We start from the raw sequence: 19,898 nt of genomic DNA, 5'->3' as shown, positions 1-19,898 counted from the left end.
TCAGTTATTATTAGATACTTACAGATTTAGCTTCTCTCAAAGCCTAGAAGAAATCACCTTGGCTAAAAGGGACATCAGGGAGTCCAAGATCACGATCGGAGTCACAATGACTCCAACAACCCAGCTCGCTCCCCCGGGGCTCCCCTCCGAGCATCTCAGCAGCCTGCTGGGCAGCCCCCAATGCCCACGGGGTGGGCGCGTGTCCCAGCACCGGACCGCAGCCCAACAGGTCAATCCCACCCAGCACCAACGCAGACTGGCCATGCTGCGAGGTTATTATTTATTTCTCTGCTGAATCTTGATGAAGCCAGAGACTCTATACTAATCTGAGGTGCTGGGTGATAAATTTATGTCAAAGCTAGTGTGCTTTCCTGGTGTCCTTGGGAGAGTTGGAAATAGAAGAGGACTGCCTGTCCCAGACAAATGCAGAACGCTGACAGATCTGTCATTTGTCAGCCCTGGCACAGCTTTTGTAAGACAGCCTCTCAAAAGCAGTCAAACAAAGGAAGCTTCACTTATTAACAGGGAAGGGCTCTCAGAGCATCTTGTGCAAAAGCCAGAGACTGTGCAGCACGGCAAGAACACAGCACAGCCCTCCTGCAGACACCAGTGCCTATCACCCACCCTAGTGCCCCATCCATTTCACTCATAACTACATGTGAATTCTCTACTAACGATTACCTTGATTTTTTCACTCTCCTTCTGCACTTGCTTTGCATTTTCAACAATGAAGACAGTACTCTTGTTCACTTCATTGTCAGCTCTGTGTCTCAACCAGTCCTCATATCCCTAGGCACACAAATACAGGCAACACAAACTTGTAACAGAGCAAGTAAACGAATGAAACAGGATGACTGGAGATGGAGAGAGACAGAAAAAAAAGTTAAACAGTCCTCAGAACTCCTTCATGCCTGACTAAACCATCACCAGAGCAGCTCAAACAATCAATTTATTTTAAAAACTTCATGTGCATATTTGAAAGATTCGGAACAGATTAAAGTAACAAAAATAATCTATATGCAGTGCATGCAACGATCAGCTAAATTACTGTAACATATTTCTATTATTCTCAGCGCTGGCAAGAACAGACTGATAATATGAATAACATGCTTAGCACCCTGTGACTCTCTTTCCTATGGTAACGCAGGACAAGACTCTTCCTCTTCTGTCTTCACTAAAGAATAAAAACATTCATATTTGAAGCAGATGGATTTTACTCTCGCTCTCCCTTTTGGCTCCTGCAGAAGAAACTTATTTTATTATTTAATACTTCTGAGTAGGAAATTTAAAATGGCACATGTGCATATGATGGGAGGAAAATGGTCTCTCAGCACCGCAAGAAAGAGGACTACATAGTTTCAAGACTAGCTGAGTTTGAACAGAACCTGTCTTTTCCATTTACTAACAAGGGAGCAGAGCACAGGCTATATTTGGAGCACGTCTCTATTCTGCAAAGAGTCAGAGAACATTTCTAAAAAGAGAAGAAAAATTCAAGTAAAGCCAGAACTAGAGAGGCAGCCACAGTGCTAACCTTTACGATCCACCACAGTTTGCTTTCAACAATATATAGAGATGTTTTACATTGCCAAAACAGAATACACACCAGCATCCATACTCAGCATGCAGTCTCTCTTGAGGAGGACCGATACACACGTCTGACCTCCTGAAGGGGTACCAAAACTTACCAGCCCATTTTGACGATTTCTGAGTATATTCAAATACACATTCATCTTTTTCTCCATCATATGTCCCAAAGAGCACAAGAACGTCCCTACAGGAAGGCAATCTTCCTCTCCCCAAATTACTGCGTTTACCTGTTTGATGGCTGTGACGGTGATCACAAAGAAGAGCGGAAGGCACTGGTTATCGGACTGGTCGGGGTGTCCACTATCACCTGCAGACAGAAGGAACATACTGGTGACAACTTGCTTTCAGGCAGCAGAAGATACAAAAGCTCTGCCACTGGTGTAAAAGGGTGCTTGGTACACTTGGATGTAAAGTGTACTATCGCACCCAGCACAGAAGGAGGAAGGAAGGGCACACAGGAAGGGCTAGCGCTAGCAAAGGCATCCTGAGGATGCTCTCCTCCATCTCAAGACAGCTACCCCTTCTCCTGAAGACCATGGGATGTCCTCAGGTGGGAAAAAGTCTTTCAGAAGTAGTTTAAAATCTCAATTTGACCTCGACCTAGTGGAAAATAAAAGCCCTGGATGAAAGGGTTGCTGGGGATGGGTTACAAAAATGCACCGCTCAAGTGTTGAGGCAAACAAGTCTCCTCCTGCCATGGGATGTGCTGGAGAGGACTAAGGCAGGGAAGGAGGATGGTGCAGAGGGCAGCAGCAATGCACGAAGAGAGAAACACCTCAGGAAGACCATTTCTCCTCTTTGGCCATGAAGAAGGGGCACAACCAAACCCCAAAACACGGGTAGTTGTGAGCAGGAGGGCAGTACCAGTCCTCTTGAACCACTGACACTGAGAGGTTAAAAGCAACATGCACCAGCCCATTTACCAAGGAAACATATTGTGAAACAGCACATGAATACTTAAGTAAAATAGAAACTAACATTTTGCCTTCGAGCTCTGAAACATGGAGTTAAGAGTGTGATTTAAACAGCACAAAGACCACACAAGGGCCTTCAGGTCAATAGTTGGAGTCCTTGAACTAGGTGCAGTGCTCATTGTGCCTTGAGCTAGCGCTGTGGCAAAGACCAGTTCCCTAAGAACAAAGCCCAGCAGAGCCCCTTCAACATCAATATAACCTCTGGGCTGTGGGAAACCACTGTTTCTATTGACTGCATCATGACGTGGCCTAAAGGGGAAGAACAGTGGAACAGGCTCATAATTAGGAGGGATTCATGTAAGAGAAGGAAAAGCTGCACTGTTTGCCAACTGAAGAGATTTATCACGAAGGTGTCCTCTCCCACGCGACAACACAAAAAGCCTTTCACCTCATGGCTGGTGGGCCCAAGGGTGTTGCCAGGGCAGGTATCAGGTGCCTGCCCCAGCTGCTCCACGCAGGCATCATTCTGGCAGCAGGAGGGCAGCAGCCCAAAAGCAAAACAGAGAATTCAGCCCCAACAATTTCTGTGCTGAGCTGCAGCCATCCATCTGTGCACGCCTCGTAGCTCCCTGCCAGCAGGCACTGCCAGCAGCGACGCTTGCAGCGTCACTCAGAATACTGTGCGGGGACCAAAGTCCCCAGGGCAGACCCCAAGGGCTTCCCCTGGGGCACCTTTAAATCAGGGCACAAAAATTTAGCCATTTTCCTGGCATCCCCAGAGAGGATGGGAGCACAAGGGGCAGATGTGGAGAGCTATGACGGCAAGGGACTGGGAAAGCTCAGCAGAAAGGCTTTGTGTCCCCACAAAGGGACTTTGTTGTGCTCTGTTTGTTTGCGCTTCCCTGGCACACTCACAAACAGCATCTGCATGTTTGTTGTTTAGGCTCTCTGTTAAAAGCTGCGTTAAGCACAGAACTGCTCTTAATCGGCTGGGAGGAAGCCACGTGGAATTTTTTAACTCTTTGAAATGCTGCACTTTGTATTCTTACCCTGCACAACTGGACCCAAACTGAGAAGTGCCAATCAATACTGAAGTGGAACAGCTACATCACCAAGTAGTCAGGTAAGCAGAATGAGGGCAAACCAAGATAAACACAACAAGTACCTCCAGGAACACAACACCCTGCTTCACCCAAATGGCTGTAACATGTTACAGACAGAAAGCTGTAGAAACCAGACTTTGGAGAACTTCAAGTGAGGATGGTGCAAAGCATTGCACAGACACATCACACAAAGCCCCGCACGTCCAGATGGCCACTTAGAGAGGCAATACAAAGTATAGGTCCAGTCAACCAAAATTTATCTTGCTAGAAGTGGACAGACCTTGTAAACACAAGAGGAACTCTGACTTTTAGCTAAGCAGAGCAAGGCAGAGGGAAGGGATATCTACCCTGGGCTTCCTGAGACTCCCACTGCTACCCCGTGGGAGTTTTCTGCCCAGACAAGATGCAGCCTGTATTATTTATTTAAACGAACAGTATGATACTGTCCACACTAATGCTGTATTAGAGAGGTATGAACACAAGTACTGGATAAAGTCCCTGGAATAACTCATTTATATATTTGGAGATTGCTACTGCACTCCGTATGCAGCTTGTGGCTCAACACAGTTCTTCTGCCTGTCACTGTTGGTGGAAAGCAGAGGGACACAAGAGCAGCGTGCCAAAACATCAAAGACAGACTCATTTGAAGCTATTTTTTGACATGCTTTAGGACTTTAACAGCTTAATTTGGATCCACTTAAGAGTGACAAAATCCTTCTGTTACTTAACAGTTTCTTCCAAATTCATTGTTTACTATACTGAAGACCACAATCCAGAAGTCATCCTTATCTATCTAAAATAAACATTTTTTTTTTTATTCCTGGCACCTCCTAAATAAGGTGATTGCTATCAGCTTGGTCCCTCTACAAATACACCTTGACCACACTTACTTCAGACCATCTGTCTCCTCCAGGAGTTGACTTAGTTTCCTTGAGCGTTGCAATAGAGGACCAACAAAACAGTTATTCATATCCCTGTTAGTGTACTAATTAGCGTCTTATGGTTAACGTGTGTACTTTTTCTCCTCTCTCTCTACCAAGAGCTGAATTTGGAGTCACAGCAGGTAGAGGAGATGAGGCAGGCGATGCCCAGCGGGGCTCCCTGGGCACACACTGCTCAGGGACAAATCCACCGTGCAGAGAACAGCCCAACTGCTGCCACGCTGCACCCTTAATGCAGCACTTGCGACAATTCCAATAATTTAAAGTAATTTAAAGATAAACACCAACATTTAAGCTATAAATGCCCTTTTACTAAGTTATAACCCTTGATATTTTATGTGAGTGGAATTACCGTGAGTGCTTTTCTTGGGATGAGTGAAGTCTCCAGCAGCTCCAGAAAGAGAAGCACCCGGGGCTGTTGGCTACTTCACGGGGCGGTATGAGTGCTGCCAGAGTGTGTTTGGTTGGGTTTGTTTTTCCTTCTCTAGTAGAGCATGAGGATTGCTTCCTTATTTTAGAGGCAGTCACAGATCACAGAATAACAATGAGAGGAAGAGCAAGGCTTTTATCTCACCTGCATACATCTGTGTCTAAAATGGGCAAGCAGCTAAACTACAGGGAGTTCTGTAAGCAGGATCAAGAATACAGTGTTCTTAACGACCAGCAGACAAAATGCAATGCTGCATCACTAAATGGCCATCTCCACAAGAAGGGCATTCTGCGTCCAGGGCATCACTTCAGTACAAGGCAAGTTACAAATTCACTCTGACAAAAGGGAGCAGTGCCAGTGAAATCAAGCGATGGCCGAGAGCCAGCTGATGCCAGGGTGAACTGGCCTTTCTGCAGCGCTGCCAGGAGGAGCCACGCACAGCCGTTACCTCAGGATCCCCCGTTTCTGCGGCAGGCACTGAAATGGCTGTAAACCACAACTCTTTACTGTCAGGATAAAAAAATGAGGTCTTTTAAACATGTAGACCAGGAGCAAGTGATACCCTGAGACCTGAATCAACAAAATCCCGGAGAAGCCATCTACGAGCAGGCTGTTTGCAGTAGCTCCACGGTGCTGCTTATGAGGTTGGGGGGTAGGAGTTTGGATGCCTGTTTCTAGCCCTAGAGTAAGCTGTCTACTAAGCCTTGGGTCTGAGTATTGAATTTTAAAAGGTGAGTGAAAGCACTGTGGTGACTCTTCCAAACTTGCCACCTCTTCCCCAAAACGCATTTTGACAGCCTGCTTTTCTTTTTGGTTGACAGAACAGAAAACAAACGTTCAGGTTTGCTCAGAATTTGTTCCTTAGCAAAGCCACAAAGCAGAGAGATAAGGTTCATCTGTGTATAAAATCTGTTGTTTTGTCTGTGGAGAATAGCATCCTGAAACTCCACATTCCTGAAGCACAATCTATGCCTCTTCCAAATTCTGTTGAGTACAGCCTCTCTGCCCTGGGCTGGCCAGAAAGTCACTATAAGACGTATGAACGTCACATAACCTGGAAAAATGCATGTTGTTATGCAGCAGAAGTAATAAAGGTGATAAAAAACTAGATCTTAATTCTGCAGCACTAAACACATGTATTTTCACTGGTTGACCGATCTTAATGTTTAGAGTTAAAATGGTTTTTAAATCATTTCGGCAGTCATTTGAACGCTGCCTCAGACAGGCCCAAATATTTAATTGTTTGTACGCACTGAATGGCTTACCAGAATTATAACACAGCTTCCAATTTAAAAAAAAACAAACACAAACACCAAGAGAGTCAGTTTTGAACCTCAATCCTTGCTGTTCTATCTGTGCTTACAAACAATATGCAAATAAAAATACCCTGGCATCCGTCTCGGTGGAGAAAGCTCTTACCTGCACGAGGAAGATGATAAGGAAGTAGAAGTTGGCAATTCTCCTAAACTGCTCAAAAAGGTTCTTCGGGAGGAAGTTCCAGATTGTGTACTGTGGGGAGAGAGGAACAGGAGCTGTTGGGCATGTTGCAGCTTTCGTGATGCCAACACAAACAGACAGACACAGAGCTTGATGCGGACTACAAAATGAGAGGTATCTGCACAGAGCAGGAAATGAGTTTTCCCTTTAAACTGAGACGAACGGTGGCAGCAGGTACACGAACCGCTGCCGTCATCCCCCTGAAGCTGCAGCTGGGGCCGCAGCCTCCTCTTGCTCCCAGCAAGGCAAGGCAGCAGGTCCCGGCATCGCCAGGCAGCTGCTACCATCGGTGCAGCTGTGTGCTGTGATGCGGCCGAGCTCCAGCTTCCACCTCCAGCCATCACACCGCAAACTCTGGCTCCCTCCACCAGTTCATTACGCAGTTGAAAGTGTTTTGCAGTTACGTGGGGCTTTTTTGTTTGTTTGTTTTAAAGCAGTCAACTGCTTCTCTTTTGTTAAAATATCCCAAACCACTCAGCTGGAGACAGCAGAGGAAAAAGAAGATAAACACCACGGGATTTGTTTCAGGAAGCAACTTCTACATAGGCATTTCAAGAGACACAATTTAACAAAGAAGTAATGCACAGTGCAGAGATTTTTTTCCAAATTAAATCTCGGAGTTGCTGTTCTGCTCAGAAAACAGTCATGCTGCCCATACAGATCTGTTATTAGGCTGTGCTTCGTTATCATTTTAAGAAGGCTGCTGAATCATTTGCTTTGGAAAACATGGAATTTAAGAACAGCGTGGAAAATAACAGGTCTAATATCTGACCTTTCAGTGTGCCTTGAATAAACAATGAATAATAAGCAGCCAAGTCTCAAGGCCAAATCATTTTAAAAAAAAAGACACTGGTCAGGTAAGAAAAGTCCACGACATGCAAATAAAATGAAAAAAAGACAATACTAAAAAATAAACCAGAGAAGATCTACAGAATTAGTGCTAAAACAAACAGTTTATCAGAAATAGAACTGAAGTACTGGAAAGTGTTTTCCAAAGGACTCTCTTGCATGTCAGGGAAAAGTCACTGGGAATGCCACACCCGTTAAAGGTGTTTTGATTTCAAACTTGTCTGCAATATAAATGCAGACAGCATGGAGTCTTAAAAAACAAACAAGGTCCACGTTGTATAAAAAGAAAGGAGTGAAAGAAAACCCTTACAGCTCATCTACAGTAAAACTGAAGCCTAACAGTATGCTGAGCATCATGACTCCTAAACAACATAACGTGCATCCAGCTGTGTTGACAATATTGGATGCCACTTGCTTGATATTTTACTTGAATTGGCTTCAAATCTTTTGAAATAGCTTCATGAATGTCATGGAAAAAAGCTAAGCAGAAGGCAAACGGGTGTCATCACAGTTTTCCACAATAAACAAAAGCTAGATTAATACAGCATGAATGTTTCCCCTTTCATCCAAAGGGATAAACCAAGCATGGTTATGTTTTTGTCCTGCTTGAAGAGAGAAAAAAGCCACAAAACAAAAAATAGGTGAATCACATGAATCTATCCATTTACAAAATAATCCCCACTCCCTTTCACAAACCGAAACTGCTGTCATCTCACAATCTGTACTGCACTTAACTGGAAAGTAAGATCAGGCTGAAGCACACGTGCAGGGAACGCACGCACGCTGCCCACCCGTGCAGAGAGCGAGCTCACCTTGGACGAGACGATCCTGTTATCGCAGAACTTCTGTGCCACATATGCATCTGTTTCCGAAACCGTCCGGTGCCCAACCACCACGGTGCGTGTACCAACCCGCTTCTCCTCCCCGGCACACTGTTGGGGCAACAGGAAAGGGAAAATTTAGCTTGTCTCAAAAAAATAAAAAATCTAATATTTGTATTAGCAGCTTACAGCTTCAGAATACACCATGTTGTTCTTTAACCCGCTTCTCTGCCCCATCAAAAGCAGGAAGACCGAGAGAATAATTCAGAGAAACCAAGGCAAAGCTGAGCCAGCAGCCCAGGACCCCCACTGCTGCCAGCCATCCACCCCCGCTCCCCGTGGCTGTGTGCAGACCCCCTCCTGCACACATCGAACCCTTCCTCATGCCAGCGCAGACTGCACAAAAGCAGTTTTAGCTCTGGGGCTCCACAGGCTCCAGGCTTCTCCCCAAGATCCCACAGAAGGTGGGAGCAGCACCCTCCTTTGCGCTTTTCTCCTGCCAAACCCTCAAGCCTGCCTGAAACATCTCCCTGCCCCCCTCGGGCACGCAGACTTAGGGCAGAACCTTAAAAAAGGTGTATTTCTGCCGGTTCTGCATCCAAAATAAAAACACAAATAATGAAGCAGACGGTTTCACATCACAAACTCGCTGCCTGGAAAGCCTATTTTAAAAGAAAAAGCGTACATTTTAACTTTCATACAAACGCCAGTTATGTCAACAGAACGTCAGGAGAATTAATGGCTTGTCTCCTCAAGCGGCCGGGCGCTTCAGCAGCGTTTGTTCTGCACAGGGGCACGGAGACCACTGGGCACGGGTGGCTCCGGGGGGGAGGCACCACCCAGGAGGCTCTTCAGGAGCCTGTGTCCCAGCGGGGGGATGCATCACAGCCCTCAGAGATACCTGAGGTGCCAGGCAATAATTTCTTTTATTTATTTTTTAATATTTGCTATTTTACCGTGAGTCCCTCACACCTGCCTGCATGCGCTCCCTCGTTAGCACTTCCCACCCAACTGCCAAGCCCCTGCTGCAAGGATGCAACAGCGGTTCTGCAAAAACCCTGAGCACCACGGTGCGGAGCGCCATTATTCACCGCCTCCTCAGATGCGAGAGCGAGGGATTTCCAACAGAAAGTACCAGGCAACAGGTTTACAACAAACAAAAGCGAGCACGCAGCCCCATGTGCGTCACCCCCGTGAAGGCCAAAAGCAAAGGGGATTAAGGCACGGAGCTGGGGGCAGCCTCAGCACACCTGGGCATCTCCAGGTCACCCCAGGCTGTCGGTGCACCCTGCCGCCAGGTCACAGCACAGGAGGAGCAATCCCGCTGCCTGCTTTGCCTGTGCAAGTTCATTTGGTGTTGGGTTTGTGTTTTTTTTGGTGTTGGGTTTGTGGTTTTTGTTTTGTTTTTAAAGCAGAATGAGATGTCACAAGGGAATGATAACCTGTCATCACCGTGTCACAGGGGCTTAATGACAAGCCCTCCGCTCAGCAGTGGCCAGGGGACAGATAAGAGAATACCAGGAGGGGAAGTATTTATAGCCTGGTAGATCCGGGTCAGGCGAGGGAAGAATCCGTGGAAGCCAAGCACCGAACAGTGCCTGTGCGCCACAGCTCTGACACCTTGGTGCCAAACCCCAGTGTCCGTGCATGGGGTGCAGGACTGGCTCTGGCGCAAACACATCCCTAGAGCAAGGCAGGAGGTGCCCACAGCCTCCCCGGGGCATCTCTCCCAGCCCTGCCTGTCTCAGGATGCCTCTGCCCAGGTGGGCATCGCTTGCCCGCAAGGCCTTCTGCTAAAATCAGGTGATGGAGAGAGGAGCAGCAAACAGCACAAGAGAGCCGCTCGCAGGTAGCTTCAGCTGAAACCAAGACGGCTCAACAGAATGGGATTAAAATAGTGCCTGTGGTTATGCAGGTTACAAGCAAAGTATTTTGTCCTTCTGACACCCCGACTCCCAGCAGTAGCACCAGACTGACACCAGGGTGTGCTTTGCGGGGTTGAACTTAAAATTATAAAGTGAATTTAAAATACCCATTAAGAGGATATGGAGTGGGGAAAAAAAGGCGCCTTATCAGACCAGGCTAAGGTTTTCTTAGAATTAGGTTTGGGGATTTTAAAACATGCGCAGGAAAGAATTTGTCACCGTTCATAGTCCAAGGGCATTATCAGGCAGCAGGGCTGCCGAAACACCAGCAGATGCTGTCTGTACTCCTATTAATTCCCAACCCTTGATCCTGTTTGTTTTGCAGCCCTGGCAGGGCAGGTGCCAAAAATGCAAAGGATGCAGAGGAGCAGAAGCAGCCGGCAGCCTCCCACCTCCACCGCGCAGAGGGGCTCCCGAAACGGGATCGGGCTGGCAGCCAGGGCGAGCCTTCGGCTCCAGCCTCCCAGCTTCCCCCCCATCCACAGGTGGTGGCTAACAGCACGTCGTCTGGACCAGACACCTCACCAAAAGCCAGAAGCTCCCTGCCTCGCCGGCTGCAGCAGCAGCAGCCCCGTGCTGCTGGGAGAGCACCGGGAAACCCAAGAGAGGCGGGGATTTGCCAAACAAATGGCTGAGCACAAGGAGCAGAGACCGGTAAAACCCTCCCAGAAAAATCCACGAATACAGTTACTCTGCGAGATTGTTGGTATTTAGCTATGGAAAACCTGGAGTATGAAGTGTGCGATGCCCTGCAGCAGAGGAGAACCAAAATCCTAGTTACGGTGTGTTAACTAAGCTAACCAAGTCCACTACCGCTCTTCCCCGCCCATTTATCATCACCAGCTCTTATGTGGGCTATCGTCCCCAAAGTCCCCTTTATGCTATGTTAAATACTTGAAGCAGCTCAGACCACAGCAAACCTCCCCAGTGCTTCTGATGCCTTTGTGGGGGCAGCAGTTCTGCTACATGGTCTAACCCTGCCCTTGCCACCTCGCCGGGCCCGGTGTTTCATTTCCCATTCCTCTGACTGCCCAGGGACAACATCACACCACCACAAAGCCATGCCAGCAACCGGAAGGCGTAGCACCAGATTTTTCGACTTTGCTCGAGGCTGAGGGCTGCTGGGCTCAGGACAAGCACTCGCTCAGCTCCGTGGCGAGAAGCTCCTGCTCTGACGGCCGCGCCCCGTGCACCATCACTCCCCCAGTGGCCCTCTGGGTCACCAACAGATCGCCAAGTCTTAACAACGGAGACTTAACGGGAGATTTAGGGAGTAACTGCCAAGTCTTTGAGAAAATTATACAGCATGCAGATTAGCAGGGAGAGGATTTAGACTTTTTTTTTTTTTTTCCAAGACTCCCTGGGCTGCGAGGGTGCTGGCTGGTGGCACGGCCCCTCTCTGCCACCACGCACACCGTGGGTGAGCGGGTTAAAGCTCCCCAGAGCCCACCTTGCAACAAAGCCCACGGCCTAGCTGGGCCAGCCCCTGCGTGGGGTTTTGCTGTAGACGTAGACAACCCGATCTTACAGTGTGTTTGGTGAGACGCTGATCCCATCATTTATCCTGCCTCCTAAACCTGCAGCACAGGGGTCCTGCTCTGCCGCCGCAGCGACCAACCGAGCCCATCAGCCAGTCAGCCTTGCAGCAGGGTGCCCAGAACAGACTGAGCAGAACAGGCAGGCACAAATCACAGGAGATACTTAAAAGACGAGGCTGTCCTGCCAGGAGCATCTCCCCGAGCTGGCAGCTCACCTTTGCTGTCAGCCCTGGGCAGGGGCCACGTGCGCGGGGCAGCAGCACCAGCCGGCCAGCACACAGCAGCACGCCACGGGGAATTCAGGTGGGCATCTCTCTTCTAAATACTCTGCCGTAACACAGCCTTCCCATACCTTACAGCGGCTGTTTTAACAGAGATTGACTGACGTTATAGAAAGCCCACGTATTGCCATAAGCAGCAGTTCTGAAAAAAAGGCATCAGGGATAATAGCTATTTTCTTACCTTGTCCAAACGCTAAAAGCCTATCTATCTATCAATAAGCCCACGAAAGGCCAACTGAGGCTTGGCGTTTTGCTACAAATTTTTTTTGGATGAGTTCGAAACTGGAACTGTCTGATGGCAACGGTCCAGGGCATGGGGGCTACAAACGTCAGTGGATGCAGCTAATTAACAAACAGCATTTACAACTTGGAGCCATCAGAACGCTGAATCGAGCCAGAGGGATTAGGTTTGCAGCTCCCAGCGCTCCCTAAATCCTCAGCCTGAATTTGGGCAGGCCTCCCTTGGAACCTCTTCCCTCTCCATCTGTGCGACTCCCACCTTTCTTCTGGCTCCGCGCTGCCCTTCCCACTCAAACCGTGCCTGCCGACACCGCAAGCGGGCCTGGGGGGAGCCGGGAGCCCGTTCTGCCCGAGGCAGCTCCCACCGCCCCCAGGAGAGCCCCTTTTCGCCAGGTCTCCCACGCTTCTGGCAGTTACCGCAGCACCCGGTACAGGGCATGGCAACGGTAACCTTGGCAAAAATTAGCAAACCTGGGTAAAAATTAACGGAGTAACCCAGTTCGACACAGGATGAACTTGTGCTCTACAGAAATGGGCTGCGGAAAACAAGAAAGGAAAACAAGTGTCTCTGCTACCTGCTCTCCTCGTTTTCAGAAAAAGAAGTGGTAAATCAAATGTGTTTTGTTTTTTTCCCCACTATAGTGTCAGTAAGCACCTCCACCAAAAAATTAATCAAAAGGAATTCCTTTCATGTGTGCTGAAGATATCTTCAAGCCACAGAGTAAAGACAAATAACTCACAGAAACAGGTCTAACAAAACCCACAGGCATTAAAAAAAAGTCATCTGGTAAACCCTGAGATAATTATACTGTACAAGTACAAAGCTCAACCATTTGAATGAAATCACAGCTTATATTAAATATGTGCAGAAGAAAGATTAAATCACATTACTTGGCTTAGATCTCATGAATAGTTTAAAGTCTAATCTCTCCTGTATTGTTCCATTTATCACAGAAGTAGTAGAGAAGGCAACCTGACTTACAAAAAAAAAAAGCAAAAATAACAACTCTCAAAACAGCCTGTTCTGCTTCATTTATTCGCAGAACCAAGAAAAACACACGTACGATTTTAAAAAGCTTCCACAAATTTAACGTAACCTCCCCAAACTGTCAGGCAGTCTCAAAAAGCCGCTCAGCACACCGACTTCCCCGCCCCTCGGTCCTGGTGCCCAACCAATGTATTTTTAATTGAAATTCTTCTTGCCAATTTTTATATTGCTCCTTGTACTTAGTCATTTCTCTGCGAGTACAAGCCATGCTTTGACACAACGCTTAATAATTCAGCAGCGAAGGCTATGCTTACCCACACGGACCACATGTTAGGCAGCCCTCCTGATTTACGGGGAGAACTCCATCGATCCGAACCGATCGCACCCTCCCCTACATCTGTGGGAGAGAGCTGATAACCTGAACAGTCCTCGGGGGGGGGGGGAAAAAAACGCTGCATTTCAAATGCTGAGAGCCCATAGGTCCAGAAGAAAATCAGCTGAAGCTGAGCAAAGCTCGGGGCGGGCTTGCTCTGGCTGGTGCCCAGGGGAGCAGCCCCGGGCAGGGGAGCGGGTCCCTGCCTGCCTGGGCTCCCTGTTGGTGAGGTGACTTCTGCTGGGCGTCCTCGAGGGGAGGAGGGACGGCCAGTACCATAGGACGGCAAAAAGCTGGCGTTTAAACAAGTGCCCCTTCTCCTACATGAGTGCTAAAGCTCCTACGGATGTTTTAAGCAGGGAGAGAACAGTGACAGCATGGGGCAAACCAGCTCCAGAGGGGTGCTCCCAGGGGGTCCGTCCCGCCAACCGCCAGCCCAAGCAGAACACCACGCAGGAGCAAAAGGCACGGAGAAAGGACCGACACTTCTTCACCAAGAGCGAGGTTAGCATGGTCAACATGTAACCATGCTGCGACGGGGCTCGACTCCCAAACCTCGTCCCCTGTCCTCGCCAGGGATGACAAGGCGCGCTCTAGTAGAGCATCACCTACCCAAATCGCCTTTTTCTTAATGAAAGTCCGTGCACAGCCAAGTGACACGAAGGGACCCAGCTAGGCAAGCCCGTTCCTGCCTCCTCTCTGCTCCAAGGACGTGCCGCCTCGCTGCACGCACCCATGGGTAGGTCACTGTCACCTTCAGCAAGGACAACGGGCTGGAGAACAGCAGAGCCCAACTGGCCGAGTTTCCCAGAAAAGCTAACTTTGCAATAAAGCCAGCATGAAAAGCCCAGAGAGCAACGGAGGGTGGAGAGAACAGGGGAAAGGGCTACTTGAAAGATTTAAGAAGGGTGGAGGGAGGAAATCCAAACGTTTTTTTTCCCCAGATAGAAACTTCACAGGCAGCCAGCCCTTTCCTGGAGCGGAGGAGCACAGCCCAGCCTCTGGGGAGCATCGCACACACGGGCGGCAGCCCCGGCAGCACGGGTCCTGTCCCAGCCACTGCTAAGAGCACGGGGAAGCGAGCCGTGCCAAACAGCCTGGAAATAGAGCACTTACAGCTTTGATTAATCTGCCGCAAGAGGAGCCAGAGACAGGCAGTGACCCTTATTTCTCCTAATGATAGCCCCTGGCCGCGTTACCTGCTACACGAGCAGGAACCAGGAGACGTGTCTCTCCTCCCCTCGGCTGAGGGGTCGCCATCTCGTCCTGGCCCCTCTCATCAGCACACGCTGGCAAGTGGGGAAATAAGAGAGTGGAGGAGACTGCCTTCCATGTCCTACCCTCTGAAACACAGAAGGACGGATGGACAGACACAGGCAGGTCAGACACAGTGCCCCTAGCACCCAGGAGGGGCAGCTGGTTGGATGCATCCCCTCACAGTCCTCAGTAGCCATCAGGAAAATCACCCGGGAGAAAAGCTGGCAGCAGCGGGACAGCAAGGGGAGCACGCAGGGCTCGGCTCCCACCAGCTCCCCCTGCCTTCTCCCGGCTGGGCCCCGAGCTGTGCTGGGACTCCACTGGCCAGCACGGTCATCCCCGGGCCTTCTGCAGACACTGCCCATCCACAGGACGGTGACACCGGTCGGAAATACAAAGGATCACCTCGTGGCTCCCGGCCGAGCTGGGGAGACATGGGGCAGAGGGTGGAGAAAGCTCTGCCCAGGCCCCGGGGACGGAGCTGGCGGCAGCGGTGCCCGAGTTACCGGCTGTCACAAATCACTTGCTTCCTCTGAAAGTGCTACATTACCGGGCAAACCCAGTCCCCTCCTTTCCTGGCACCTTGGAAAGCTTCCCCGCAGACACGAACTGCTCTGTGCTAGCAGCTGGGGCACCACAGGGAGCTCGGCCCTCGCCTACCGGCGAGTCGGCTCACCGCACGTCCCGCAGGGCGCTCCCAAACAGCCGCACAGACAAGCGGGCCTTCCTCCCAGCCACCTCTGTGCGCAGCCAGCCCCCGTCAGCGCCCACCACCCCGGGCCGGGGCCAGCCATGGCCTGGCGCAGAGCCCTGCGGCCCCCGGGCCCCCAGCCGGTGTCCTGCCCCTCGGTCAGCGGCTCCGCGTGGTCGCTCGCTGCCTTTTAATTAACTCTCTTCCGCCAAAGCTGGTAGTTTGACCTACAGAAAGAGCCGGGAGGTTAGAAGAGGGCGCGGTGTGTGTAGTCCTGAGTCTTGTGTCCCAAGGGAGACGAAGCAACACCCTCCGCAGGGATGAAAAAGCCTAAGTGCTGTTTGGGTGCTTTTTTGCCAATCCACAAATCACACAACACTGCATTTTCCCAGCAAATATGCCACATCGTCTGTAATTATAGCTTCAGTTCAGCAGCTATTCGCAGAAAGTCAGGATAGTGTGTGATGCAGAGAGCCAAACAGACCAAAGCCAGCAGATACTGACTGGGAGAGCATTACTTAATTGCTGCTATTTTGTGGAAAGTATGTTGCTACTGTTCAAACACAACCGCTGCCCTTTGGAAGTTTTCAGGACCTCAACTCTTCCCCTGCCCTGCTGGCAGCTGGGGTTACGAAACCCTCGTTCACATTGCTGCAGCATTTTATTTTTTTTTTGGCAGACCAAAATAAAAGTTCGACCAGCATGCTGCTGGCATCTCAAATTCAGCATCACAGGAACGCTCCAGAGCAGAGAACAGAAAAAGGCTTTTGAACAAGAGCCTAAATGCTTTTGCAGCAGTCACAAAGAAAATATAGCGAGGTCTTCCCTCCTTCGGACCTCTTTCCTCTCCGTTCCCCAGCTCAGGCTGTGCACACACGTCTGCTTGCGGAGCAGCTATTTTAGTAAAGGCAGCGAGCTCTTCAGAGCACAGGCAGTGATTTGCCCTGACAAAAATTAGTGTAAGAGCAAAGTGGAAAAAAGAAAGCTCCAAGTTTGCAACTGTCAGTGCTTGCATCAGCCCGAACAGCTATAATTTGCTGGTTTTCTAGTTGTTTTCTGTTCCTTCAAAAGCCTGAGCTCTTCGGTTATAGAAGCAAACAACAACAAAATCTAAATGCCACGTTATGCTTCTCTGCTTGGTGACACTTCTTTAACCCCGTGCCCCTAGAGCCCCCTGCCCCCATGCCAGCGGTTCGGAGGCAGGCTGCAGGTGAGCAGCCCCTGGGCACCCCGGGGGTTCGGGCACTGCCCCCCGGTGAGAGCAGCCGGGGCACAGCCAGCTCGCTCTGGCTGCTCCACATTAAGTTCTTCCCCCCTCCAAACAAGCTAAAGCTGCTGTGTTCTAACCTGCCCCTGCTATTCTGCAGAGTAACATTTCCACAGAAGTAACGGGGGGAAAAAAGGGGGAAGAAACGGAGAGATCACCTGGCTCAGCCCTTGCTCCCAGGCAGAATCAGCTCCAGGTGCCCCAGACCCCATCCGCAGTATTTTCTCCTCCGGGTCACTACAGCAACCAGATTTCTCCTCCAGGCTGCACACGCAGCTACACCAGGCTAGTGGGAGCAGTGCAATTAGCCCAGTGAGAGAGAAACCCTCAACACGTGGCCTATAATTGTTTATCCTCAGGAAATCCTTTTGGCTCTTGTTCCTGTCAGGCTGGATAATGTAGCCGCAGAGTCAATCCAGCCCAGCACACGTTATCCCATCTGCAGCAGCAGGATCTCGCAGAGCCCCCAGGCTGAGCACAACCAGCTGTACAGCAGCCGGGGTTTGCACTGGGGCGGGAGGGGAAAAAATCAGCTCATGCATGGGAACCGAAACCTCCCGGAGCGGAGGACTGAGCCAGCTGCTTGTAGGGATGCTGGTGCACACCCGTGGGTGCCAGGCTCAGCGCACGAGGGGTTGCGGTGCAGATCAGCCACGGCTGCGGAAGCCAGCGGGGTGCGAGCCGTATTGCCGCGTGCAGGAGCCTGGCTGGGACACGGCCCCGGTGACTCACGGCACACGCAGCCCAGCCGTTCCCACCCCGCCTGACCCAAAAGCCTCTTTCCGTAGACAGGGAAAGGAATAAGGGCGCCGTTATCCTCCCCGCTATCAGGACAAGTTCCTTCACATGCAAGGTTTCCTCTCCCTGCGCATCCGAGCTTCCCAGCCCGCACTTACCGGAATGGTATCTGTCAAGTGGAAAGTCCCACTTCCATCCATTCAACTTCATTGGAAGAAGCCACCCAGCAGAAAGTGCTCAAAATGAGGTACTCCACAAAATTAATTTGGCCAACACAGGGACGACAGCCCTCTGGCCATCGCAGCCAACCTCACCGCGCTCCCTCCCTGAGCAAACATTCACCAGAAAAGGTGAGCTGGAAGGAAGGGAGGGGGGGGGCGGAAAAAAAGTAGCCCCCTTCCACAACTCGGAGAGCAAACCCAGCATGCAAGCAGCGCTCTCCGTGGGAAATCAGCGCTGCATCTGAGACTGGGCTGTGCAGCCCCGGCCGAGCATCCTGGCTGCCCCAGCCCCGCGGCAGCGCTGCAGGACGTTACATCACCGCCCAGCCCCAGCGGCCGTGCTTTGTTCCAGCCCCGGGGAGGAATTACAGGGAAATCATCATAAAAGATGGCAGGGCTGCTCACGAAGTGGATTTTTTTTTTTCCCCTTCATTTAATTTCCCGGCAGTGAGATTTTCCCCTCCCTCTCCCCACCAAGCCAATTGAAACTCAGGCAACGGAGCACAGCTCCACCGTAGTCTAGCAGCACTTAATTTTTATTACTGCTGAAAATAGCTTGGATCACAACAGCAAAGCAATGCTTTAAATCATCTAGTCTTGCCTGTTGCACATCTTACTCAGCTTTTACATATCCTGTAGTGCTCAAGAAAAATAAAGTGCCTGTTTTGCAAATCTGTGTGTTTGCCACAATATTTCAAAAAATATATATCTATCAAATGAGCGTTGCCACTGTTTTCTACTTTGCGGTAGTCCAATAAAATGTTATAATTGGTACACAGCATACTTTAAGATAAGGCCAGGTAAGACAACTGCTTGCCAATCCTTTGAAGATAAACAGCAAGAAATTACCAGCCCCTCCAGATACAGCCCTACGAGAGCAAGACTGGAGCCGGATCAAGGACTCTTCCACTTAAACCCTGCAACCTTCGGCTGAAATCACTGAGCAAAAGCCTACAACGAAGCATTGCTCGTTCAAGGCTACAGAAAAGGCATAACAGGAATCTCGGTCAACAAAAGTAATGAGCCTGGTTCACTCCCAAAATGCCCTCCCAGGCTGGCCTCCCAGGTGCTTAGCCTTGATTTCAGCTGCAGGAGAAAAACAAAAAGCCCTTTCCAAACAGCCATATCAAAGATAAGTGCATTAACCTTTCATTAAGGAGAACGGAACAAATGTCACTGAACTACAAATGCTATCAATTACAACCGAATGTCAGGAGTGGGGATGATTTTTAGACTAAACTGGCTTCAGTTGAAATTCTACCTCAAACAGAATGACTGAAGTTTTAAAAAAATGACTGCGGTCAGCAAGATGCAACAGGTCCCCCAAAAAAGACAGCTGAACTTACTGCAAATCACGTTTAAGATATTGCATAATAAGCTAAAAAAGCCATTTACAGAGTATCGGTTCTGAAGAGCAGCCGTGCTCTCTCAGCAGAAAGCACCGAGACGCAAGCATGGCAAAAAGGAGGCAGCTCCTGTTTTGTAGGGTTACTGCTCCCCCAGCTTGCCGCCTTTACTGGCTCACAGCGTGATGTGATGAGCAACAGCACTGGTGAAAGTGAAAAAAGCAAAGCAACAAAAAAACAACCGAACACCAACCAACAGACAAAAAAGAAGTGAAGTCACACCCCACAGCAGCCAGGCTGAGCCGTGCAGGGCGCCCCTCCCATGCAGATCAACCCCAAGAGCTCACCCCAAATCACTTCCAGCTAAACCCCGCAGGGAGGCACATCCCCCTGCCAGCACGCAAACTGAGGCTTTACTAACGGTTTCATTTCTGACTGAGGAAGGAAAGGAGGAAAAAGCCGCCGGCCCAGGACTGCTACCTTTGTACCAGCCCCATCCTTTGCCCGGCTGCAGTACCGAGCTGCAGGGGATGTACCCTGAGTGGTGCCCTGCGCCAGCCACCAGCACTCACCAACCTGGATTTCAGCTAAACCAAAGGAAGAACCCATAAGCGAATACGTTTATTTATATTTAATGCATCTATGCTCATATATACTTAATGCATGTATATTTAATGCACAAAGATTTTTTAAATGCACACCTCTATTAACATCTGGGAGTGCAATCCTGCGGAGTTTCACTCGGAGCCGTTGCAGACGGTCCGCAGAACAGGCCCTGCGCGGCCCAGCCACGGGCAGGAAGATGCAGCCCTGCAGAACAGAACCTTGTTCTTCTCTATGTATTTTTCAAGGGCCGGCTTGCGCTGCGGACGCCCCCGCAGCAGGACAGGA

The 19,898-nt window shown here is 49.9% G+C and overlaps 1 protein-coding gene across 1 annotated transcript in view; it reads right to left on the bottom strand.

Annotated features, from left to right (window-relative positions):
* Positions 1-17,984, bottom strand: part of ATP11C (ATPase phospholipid transporting 11C) — a 50,586-nt gene extending 32,602 nt beyond the window's left edge. The window contains 6 exon segments of the mRNA XM_040571888.1: positions 682-789; positions 1,815-1,858; positions 1,861-1,894; positions 6,395-6,484; positions 8,134-8,253; positions 17,599-17,984. Coding sequence (XP_040427822.1) covers positions 682-789; positions 1,815-1,858; positions 1,861-1,894; positions 6,395-6,484; positions 8,134-8,253; positions 17,599-17,640 — 438 coding nt within the window. The 5' untranslated portion in view covers positions 17,641-17,984.
* Positions 17,985-19,898: the final 1,914 nt, after the last annotated feature.

Source organism: Cygnus olor, chromosome 13 (genome assembly GCF_009769625.2).
Source record: "Cygnus olor isolate bCygOlo1 chromosome 13, bCygOlo1.pri.v2, whole genome shotgun sequence".
Classification (NCBI taxonomy): Eukaryota; Metazoa; Chordata; class Aves; order Anseriformes; family Anatidae; genus Cygnus; species Cygnus olor.
The sequence above is the reverse complement of the archived record's forward strand: the minus strand, read 5'-3'. Positions and strand labels throughout refer to the sequence as shown.